The sequence below is a fragment of the Mandrillus leucophaeus genome, unplaced genomic scaffold (genome assembly GCF_000951045.1).
Source record: "Mandrillus leucophaeus isolate KB7577 unplaced genomic scaffold, Mleu.le_1.0 Scaffold1114, whole genome shotgun sequence".
Taxonomy (NCBI): domain Eukaryota; kingdom Metazoa; phylum Chordata; class Mammalia; order Primates; family Cercopithecidae; genus Mandrillus; species Mandrillus leucophaeus.
The window spans coordinates 223,623-234,041 of NW_012099366.1; the positions used below are offsets into that span (position 1 = coordinate 223,623).

Here is a 10,419-nt window from a genome sequence, read left to right on the forward strand (position 1 = left end):
ATATATATATATATACACACACACACACACACACACACACACACACACATTCGAAGTAGTTGATATAAGAGTATAATCAAAGAAATGAAGTGGGAAGATGGGGAAACCCTCTAGGCCCAGAATAAACAGACACAAATAAACAGAGCTTCAGAGCTTCAGACAGCCTCATCAGCAAGTGAATAATTACAGTCTTCTTCAATAAGATAACATGAGTAATTTAGTTCAGAATAAAGTCATTAACCTTAACCAACAATAACCTCCCACCTGCAGAGAACAGCTACTGACTACAAGAGACTGAACCTCTACAGACACAGAGAACCTAGAAGCAAGAACCCTTCCGGATAGGAACTAGCAAACTGGGACACTTATAATTTTTGTATTCAAAAATCAGGACTACTACATATCTTTGACAATCAGATGTCTCATGTATGCACTGCAACAAACGGTTCATGGTAATCCACATCTACATTATTTGGCATATAGAAGCCTACCTGATGGTGGTGAGGAGAGGAATCTTAGAAGATACACAGCTGCTGTCAAAAATTCTGCAAAATAGAGAGTAAGACATTATTTTGTTTCTTAAAAACTTTCTGAAATAAATATCAGTGTATTTAACAAGCTTCTCATTAATTCACGGTATGAAATACATAATTGTCATTTAAAAATATGTAGGATCAGGCCAGGTTTAGAGGCCTATGCCTGTAATCCACAGGCGGATCACCTGAGGCCAAGAGTATGAGACCAGCCTGGGCAATACAGTGAGACCCATCTGTGCAAACAATTTAAAAATTAGCTGGGCGTGGGGCACATGCCTGTAGTCCAAGCTACTCAGGAGGCTGAGGTGAGAAGATCACTTAAGCCCAGGAGTTTGAGATTACACTGAGCTATGATCACACTACTGCACTCCAGCATGAGCAACAGAGCAAGACCCTGTCTACAAAAAAAAACAGCGGGGGTAGGATCAGGCTCCAACAAATCTTGGCTAAAATACTAAACAAAAGTTGCAAGATGTTTTATAAAATAAGTCAGTGCTTACAGTTTAGTGTAGAAATCATTTGGCTGGCTGTTGTGGCTCATGCCTGTAATCTCAGCACTTTGAGGCCAAGGTGGGAGGATCACTTGAGGCCAGGAGTTTGAGACCAGCCTGGGCAACATAGTGAGACCCTATCTCTACAAAAAAAATAAAAAATAATAATAATAGCTAGGTATGTGGCGCATGCCTCTAGTCCCAGCTACTTGGAAGCTAAGGCAGTAAGATTGCTGGAGCCCAGCCAGTCAGGGTTGCAGTGAGCCATGATCATGCCACTGCACTCTAGCCTGGGCAACAAAGAGATCTTGTCTCTAAAAAAAACATTAATAATGATAAATGAATAGAAATAAAATGCACATTCTAAAGTGATAATCTGAACTGTAAAATTATATCCACAATTCACAATAATATGGGACATAAAGGATATGGTCTGAAAATGTACAAATCACCTAAAAGTACATCTGTGTATCAAGAGCAGTTTCCCTGAGACTCATCAGTTGAAGGCCTGATAGTGTCATTTCCAGACTAAGATCAACCAGCAACCAAGGAGGAGTTGTGTTTTGGTTTTCAAAAGACAGCATCTCAGTTGATGCCCAGGCTGAAGTGCAATGGCACTGTCACAGGTCACCGAACCCTCAACCTCCCAGGTTCAAGTGATCCTTCCACCTCAGCCTCCCAAGTAGCTGGGACTATAAGCACACAATACCATGTCTGGCTAATTTTTTATGTAAAGACAGGGTCTCTTTCTGTTGCCCAGGCTGGTCTCAAACTCCTGGGCTCAAGTGATCCTCCCACCTCAGCCTCCCGAAACGCTGGGATTATAGGCATAAGCCACTACACCTGGCCAAAGAGAGGAGATTTTATACAGCAGTTAGAGAACAGTCTAGAAGCCTCCACTGAGCACTTCAGCAGAAGGAAACTAACAGCATCACCACCTCCTTCTTCTCTTCTCCTTGTGCCTAGCTTTTCTAGTATGGTTGCTTGGCACTAGAGCTTATTGCCTAAATAGATTAGTAGAAAGCCAAACCACTAATAGTTAATGTAACAAGACTAAACTGCAGTGTAAATGAACAGAAACAGAACAGGTAGCTTTCGAGACAAAGGAAACTGAATGAGTGGAAAGGGGATGCTGGACTACCATTCCCTGGTGACTCTCTTTCTGCACCATCTGGTAATACTCACAGACTTTGCTAGAAACTAACTGGACAACTGTCACACACTGCAGACCACACTCTTCCCAACAGGTGGGTTTAAACAGAAACTGGGTGCCATTCTGGAGCCTGGTGCACAGTATACACTCAACTGAATAATGTAGGAATTCCAAAATAGCTTAAGGTAAAACTCTTAGAAACTGAAAAGGGCTTGCAATTTTAAGCAAAATCAGGGATTCTAAAAGAGAACAAAATAATTTTCCTTTGTGATTACACTAATGTTCCCGACATCTTTATTGACACTGTTTTGTTTTTTGTTCAATCGGTTTATATTACACTTTAAATCCATTTTTGGGAAGTAGCTATAGAAAAGTACTAAAGCTAAAACCCTAGAACTATAAAACCATATCCAATAGCTTGTATAGAACCCCAGTTTTTGCTATTTTCTGTCTGCTCACGGTCTGGGGCTCTGCAATTTCCATTCAGCACTTCACTTGCAGTATAGATCACACTGACCCCAAAGTATGCTAAAATTATCTCCTTCTCACAACCTGGTTTCGGGGATTCTTCAGTGCTTAAAGGAAAGCTGGACCATAAACCCCTCAGGGTAGCAACGGACCTTTGCCAGTCTCAAGGAAATTTCCAGGACCCAAAAACTGCTGAAAAGCCATTAAATACAGGTCATCAGTCTTTAGAAACCTAGATATGACTACTAAACAATAACATTAGCAATTTAATAGGGAACAGCAGTAAACAAAGCTTTTGGTTTACTGACACAATAGCTATAGAATCTTTACATTCCTTAAAAACATTTCTACCTTCCCCATTTACCTCAGATTACAATCGGCACATGTGGTCACCACTCTGTTACCAGTAAGAGGTGAAAAATAGGCAGAAGCAATGCTCTTTGTATGTTCAGTCAAAGAAATCAAAGGCTGACTTCCCCTGGACTTCAGTTGCCTTGCATCATAAATATGAGTATCCCTGTAATGGGAGAAACAATGATCAATGTTGCCATAGTACATGTAATGAGCCTCTACAACAGGGCTAAACATAAGTTAGACACTCACATACTTGCTATACTGAGGAACATTTAAGACACAACTCTCGGCTGGGCGCGGTGGGTCGTTTGTAATCCCAGCACTTTGGAATGCCGAGGCAAGCGGATCACCTGAAGTCAGGAGTTCGAGACCAGCCTCAACATGGAGAAACCCCATCTCTACTAAAAATACAAAATTAGCTGGGCATGGTGGTGCATGCCTGTAATCCCAGCTACTCAGGAGGCTGAGGCAGGAGAATCACTTGAACCTGGGAGGCAGAGGTTGCAGTGAGCCAAGATCACACCATTGCACTCCAGCCTGGGCAACAAGAGCAAAACTCCGTCTCAAAAAAAAAAAAAGACAGAACTCTACTCGGGAAGGTGGGGCAGAAGAATCGCTTGAACATGGGAGGCGGCAGTTGCAGTCAGGTGAGATTGCGCCACTTCACTCCAGCCTGGGCAAAAGAGCAAGACTCCATCTCAAAAAAAAAAAAAAACGACAGCACCCTCTAATACTCCATCAGTTTTCCCAAAACTGGTATAGATAACAAGTACAATACTAGACACGTTCCAAAACTATAGCAGATACATGGATCCAGTGCATATAGAAAGACAAGTTTTTTGTTTTGTTTTGTCTTTTTTGAGATGGAGTCTCACTCTGTCATCCAGGCTGGAGGGCAGTGGTGCAATCTTGGCTCACTGCAACTTCTGCCTCCTGTGTTCAAGTGATTCTCCTGCCTCAGCCTCCCAAGTAGCTGGGATTACATGTGCATGCCACCACACCTGGCAATTTTTTGTATTTTTAGTAGAGACAGGGTCTCACCATATTGGCCAGGCTGGTCTCAAACTCCTGACCTCAAGTGATCTGCCTGCCTCAGCCTCCCAAAGTGCTGGGATTACAGGCATGAGCCACCACACCCGGCTGTCAAGTTTCTAGTTGGTTTTTCAATCCTTCCAAGAAAAAAGCTAACACAGGCCAACAAGTTATAGGTCACATATAACTTTTTTCCCTTAAAATTTAAACTTTCTTCTCGTAAGATCAGAAGCAAATACATGATCAGAAGCAAATACATGGCAAATACATGGCAAAACGCCAAGAAAAAAAATTTCTTTCAGCATTTTCACTATTTATTAAATCTAAAAGTATTTATTCAAAAAAAAAGAAATCACTCAAGTCTCAATCAGTGTAGAAAGGAAAATTACTTGGCCTTTGGGTATTACAAAAGTAATACCTTTTGTAATATTTTATTACAGTATCTTTGACAACCAAACTAACCCATGTAATTTTGACATTAAAAGGTCTAAGTCATAAAGTCTTATAAAGACCATACCTCAATCCAGCAGTGATAAAATACTGTCTATGCACTGGGTGGACATGAACAGTTCTTATTTTTCCCATAGAAGAACTGGTAAGTTTCTCATAAGAAGTTCCAGGTGTCCGTCTATCCACCAGTGACATATTTCCATCCCAGTGTCCTACTATCAAAGTGGAGGCATCTTCTGACAAGAAGTCGAAGGAGGAAAAGCTATTTCTTTCATTTCTATATACCTAAGAATATAAGTAACAATCAGCTTGTATCACACTCTTCTTGTAAAGAAAGCCAAAACAGCCAGGCGCGGTGGCTCAAGCCTGTAATCCCAGCACTTTTGGAGGCCGAGACGGGCGGATCACGAGGTCAGGAGATCCAGACCATCCTAGCTAACATGGTGAAACCCTGTCTCTACAAAAAATACAAAAATTAGCCGGGCGTGGTGGCAGGCGCCGGTAGTCCCAGCTACATGGGAGGCTGAGGCAGGAGAATGGCATAAACTTGGGAGGCAGAGCTTGTAGTGAGTGGAGATCCGCGCCACTGCACTCCAGCCTGGGCGACAGAGTGAGACTCCGTCTCAAAAAAAAAAAAAAGAAAGCCAAAACATAAATTCTTTGGTAAAAGGGTTATAAAACACTTTACCCAAATAACCTCATTTCTCCTCTCATCATCCCCATCAGATGCACAAGACATAATGGAAACACAGTCAGGGTATTTGGGGTGTCCATTGCCTTGAATATTTTTCTTTTCTTTTTTTTTTTTTTGAGGCGGAGTCTCGCTCTGTCGCCCAGGCTGGAGTACAGTGGCGCGATCTCGGCTCACTGCAAGCTCCGCCTCCCGGGTTCCCGCCATTCTCCTGCCTCAGCCTCCCAAGTAGCTGGGACTACAGGCGCCGCCACCACGCCCGGTTAATTTTTTTGTATTTTTAGTAGAGACGGGGTTTCATTGTGTTAGCCAGGATGGTCTCGATCTCCTGACCTCGTGATCTGCCCGTCTCGGCCTCCCAAAGTGCTGGGATTACAGGCTTGAGCCACCGCGCCCGGCCGAATATTTATCATTTCTATGTGCTGGGAACATTTCAAGTCCTCTCTTCTGGGTATTTTAAAATATACAATACACTGTTGTTAACTATAGTTACCCTATTCTGCTACTGAACATTAGAACTTATTCCTTCTATCCAACTGAAAATTAAAAAAAAAAAAAAAAAGGAAACAAAGGCACTGATCAGCTGTGTCTACAACTAAATGGCCCATCTACCCATGTCAGGGCTACATCCCAAATCTCTCAAACCCAATAAACCTCAGTTCCAGATCTACCCTGTGAAACTTAACAGGAAAAGAACTGAATCTGAATTCTACCCAATTGAAATTATATTTTAATATGCAAAGTAACTTTGCCAACCAAGTCCAAGATACACAGCTGAATGCTCACCTACTCTTAGTAGAAGAGTAAATATATACATTTTTTGACAGTTAATCAGGCTACATCTATCAAAATGATTAATGCTTATACTTTTGGACCCAGTAATTTCACTAAGAGATCCGTAACAATGTCTGCTGCAAGATTGTTTATAATAGCAATAAGAAGCAACATAAATATCCACCAAGAGAGATCTGGTTAAATAAATGACGGTCCACCTCTACTTTGAAATACCACACAATGCTAAAAAGAATAAGGTAGTTTTATAGCATTAACTGTCCAAGATATACTATTAAGTGAAAAGAGTTGCAAAAGGCTATGTATATTAGTATGAAGCCATTAGTATAAAGAAGAGGAGAAAAAAATGTGTAACTATATGCTTTGTAAGCACAGGTATACTTTGTGGAAGCATACTCAAGATACGCAACAATGGTTACTTGCGGATAATGCAAATGAAGGACAGACAGATTTACTTTTATATCTGAGTTACTGTAAATATTTTATCATGAGCATTTTTTTTTTTTTTGGGACGAAGTCTCACTCTGTTGCCCAGTCTGGAGTGCAATGGCACAATCTCGGCTCACTGCAATCTCCTCCTCCCAGCTTCAAGTGATTCTCCTGCCTCAGCCTCCCAAGTAGCTAAGATTACAGGTGCGCACCACCACGCCCAGCTATATCGTGAGCATGTTATTAAGTTTTTAATCACATGTAATCCACAATGCAATCACTTTGGGTTTAGGACTCATGCATATAAAGAATAAAAAAAAAATCTTCCTGTCAACTAAGAGGGGATGACCACAATTCTTACTGTTGAATCATGAATTGCTGATTTTTAGTTTTAAAAACAAGTATTATAAACTAAGAATAAATTAATATACTAAAGGCATCACAACCTTCACACCCCACAAAAAGACCAATATATACAAATGAAACTTGGCATACTCAATATATTTAAATGATTAAGAGCAGGGGCTTTGGAGTCAGACAAATCCTGGTGTAAATTCTTGTTCTGCCATCTATGTCCTTGAGCAACATCATAAACCTCTCTTTGCCTCAGTTTTTTCACCTGTTAAATGCAATAACATTACTCATTTTCTAGGCTGTTATAAGGCTTAATGATGTATATAAAGCACACTCAAGATAGTGCCTAGTATAAGGTACCTGTTCAGTCAGTGGTAACTGAAACAAATTACAAATACGTGCAATAGCATGAATGAATCTTAAGTGTTACACCAGGTAAAAGAAGCCAGAAACAAAAGGCTATATATCATTTAATTCCAAATGCTTGACATTCAGGAAAAGGCAAAATTATAGGGACAGTAATCACATCAGTGGTTACCAGGGATTGCAGACAGTGGGAGAATGACTACAAAAGGTTATGATGTAGTTTTGAGGGAAATGGAAATTTTCTTTTTTTTTTTTTCTGAGATGGAGTCTCACTCTGTCACACAGGCTTGAATGCAATGGTGCAATCTTGGCTCACTGTAACTTCCGCCTCCTGGGTTCAAGTGATTCTCCCTGGCCCAGCCTCCTGAGTAGCTGGGATTACAGGCGTGAGCCACCATGCCCGTCTAATTTTTTGTATTTTTAGTAGAGACAGGGTTTCGCCATGTTGGCCCTGTCGGTCTCGAACTCCTCATCTCAAGTGATCCACTGCCTCAGCCTCCCAAAGCGCCGGGATTACAGGCATGAGCCACCACGCCCGGCTCTATTAGCTTGATTATGATAGTTACACAGGTGTACACAATTCACCAAAACTCACAGAATTGTACACCTAAAATGGTAAATTGTACCATATGTACCTTTTTTTTTTTTTTGAGAGTCTCCCTCTGTCACCCAGACTGGAGTGCAGTGACACTATCTCAGCTTACTGCAGCCTCTGCCTCCCAGATTCAAGTGATTCTCATGCCTCAGGCCTTCCGAGTAGCTGGGACCACAGGTGCACGCTACCATGCCCGGCTAGTTTTTGTATTCTTAGTCTACTAAGAATATAGTGCAGTTTCACTATGCTGGCCAGGCTGGTCTTGAACTCCTGAGCTCAAGTGATCCACCCTCCTTAGCCTCCCAAAGTGCTGAGATTACAGGTGTGAACTACCGTGCCTGACCTATTCTTTGTATTATTGCAAATAATGCTGGTATGAACATTCCTGTACAAGTTTTTGTGTGGACTTCTGCTTTCATTTCTCTTGGATGTATACCTAGGAGGGATATTGCTAGGTCATATGGTAACTCTGTTTAACATTTACGGAACTGTCAAACTTTCCCCAACCAACTATACCATTTTACATACCAATTCTCAATGGATAAGAGTTTCAATTTTTCCACATCATTGCCAACACTTGTTATTACTGGCAAGTGTAGTTATCCTAGTGAGTGTAAAGTGGTATCTCATTGTGATTTGCATTTCCCTAGTGCTTAGAATCTTTTCATGTGCTTATTTGCCATTTGTGGTGTTTTTGTTTTTTTTTTTTAAGACAGAGTCTTGCTCTGTCGCCCAGGCTAACGTGCAGTGGCACGATCTCAGCTCACTGAAAACCCCACCTCCTGGGTTCAAGCGATTCTCCTGCCTCAGCCTCCCAAGTAGCTGGGACTACAGGTGCCTGCCACCATACCTGGCTAATTTTTGTATTTTTAGTAGAGATGGGGTTCCACCATGTTGGCCAGGCTGGTCTCAAACTCCTGACCTCAGGTGATCCACCTGCCTCAGCCTCCCAAAGTGCTGGGATTACAGGTGTGAGCTACTACGCCCAGTGCCATTTCTGTTTCTTTAGAGAAATGTCTATTCAGATCCTTTGCCCATTTTTTAATTGGGTTAGCTTTTTTAATGAAGCTGTAGGAGTTCTCCACCTATTGTTTTAAAGTCAGGTTTATTGAAATATAAGTTACAGCCGTGCGTGGTAGCTCACGCCTGTAATTCCAGCACTTTGGAAGGTCAAGGTGGGCAGATCACTTGAGCTCAGGAGTTTGAGACCAGCCTGGGCAACATGGCAAAACACCATCTCTACTAAAAATACAAAAATTAGCCAAGCATGGTGACGCATGCCTATAGTTCCAGCTACTCAGGAGGCTTAGCGGGGAGGATCACTTGAGCCCAGGAGGCAAAGGCTGCGGTGAGCCGAGATCAAGCCACTTCACTCCAGCTGGAGTGACAGAGTAAGACTCACATCTCAAAAAAATAAAAATAAATAAGGCCAGGCATGGTGGCTCACACCCGTAATCCCAATACTTTGGGAGGCCAAAGTGGGTGGATCACCTGAGGTCAAGAGTTCAAGACCAGCCTGGCCAACATGGTGAAACCCCATCTCTACTAAAAATACAAAAATTAGCCAGGCGCGGTGGCACGTGCCTATAATCCCAGCTACTCGGGAGCCTGAGGCAGGAGAATTGCTTGAACCCAGGAGGCAGAGGTTGCAGTGAGCCAAGACTGCACCACTGCACTGCCACCTGGGCAAAAAGAGCAAGACTCTGCTTCAGAAATAAATATATAAATAAATAATTTAAACACAAATGTTCGGCTGGGTGTGGTGGCTCATGCCTGTAATCCCAGCATTTTAGGAGACCGAGGTGGGCGGATCACAAGGTCAGGAGATCGAGACCATCCTAGCTAACACGGTGAAACCCTGTCTCTACTAAAAATACAAAAAAAAATTAGCCGAGCGTGGTGGCGGGCACCTGTAGTCCCAGCTTCTCGGGAAGCTGAGGCAGGAGAATGGCACGAACCCAGGAGGCGGCAGAGCTTGCAGTGAGCAGAGATCACGCCACTGCACTCCAGCCTAGGCGACAGAGCGAGACTCCGTCTCAAAAAAAAAAGAAGAAATACAAATGTTCATCAACTGATGAACAGATGAATAAAATGTGGAATACCCATACAATGGCATATTATGCAGCCATAAAAAGGAATGAAGTACTGATACATGGCTACAACATGGATGAACTTTGAATACATTTTGCTAAAGAAATCAGTCACAAACGACCACAAATTGTAAGATTTCATTTATGTGAAATGTTCAGAGTAGGAAAATCTGGCCAGACGCAGTGGCTCACGCTGTAATCCCAGCACTTTGGGAGGCTGAGGCAGGTGGATCACAAGGTCAGGAGTTCCAGACCAGCCTGGCCAATATGATGAAACCCCATCTCGGCCGGGCACAGTGGCTCACGCCTGTAATCCCAGCACTTTGGGAGGCCGAGGCAGGCAGATCACGAGATCAGGAGATGGAGACCATCCTGGCTAACCCGGTGAAACCCTGTCTCTACCAAAAACACAAAAAATTAGCCGGGCGTTGTGGCAGGCGCCTGTAGTTCCAGCTACTCGGCAGGAGAAAGGAGTGAACCCAGGAGGTGGAGGTTGCAGTGAGTCAAGATCGCACCACTGCACTCCAGCCTAGGCGACAGATACAGGCTCTGTCTCAAAAAAAAAAAAAAAGAAAAGAAAAAGAAACCCCATCTTTACTAAAAATACAAAAATTAGCT

At 42.5% G+C, this 10,419-nt stretch overlaps 1 protein-coding gene across 1 annotated transcript in view; it reads right to left on the reverse strand.

Annotated features, from left to right (window-relative positions):
- The window catches only part of WDR76 (WD repeat domain 76), a 46,156-nt gene that overhangs the window by 6,644 nt on the left and 29,093 nt on the right, over positions 1 to 10,419 (reverse strand). Inside the window, 3 exon segments of the mRNA XM_011993818.1 lie at positions 492 to 545; positions 3,013 to 3,165; positions 4,552 to 4,769. Coding sequence (XP_011849208.1) covers positions 492 to 545; positions 3,013 to 3,165; positions 4,552 to 4,769 — 425 coding nt within the window.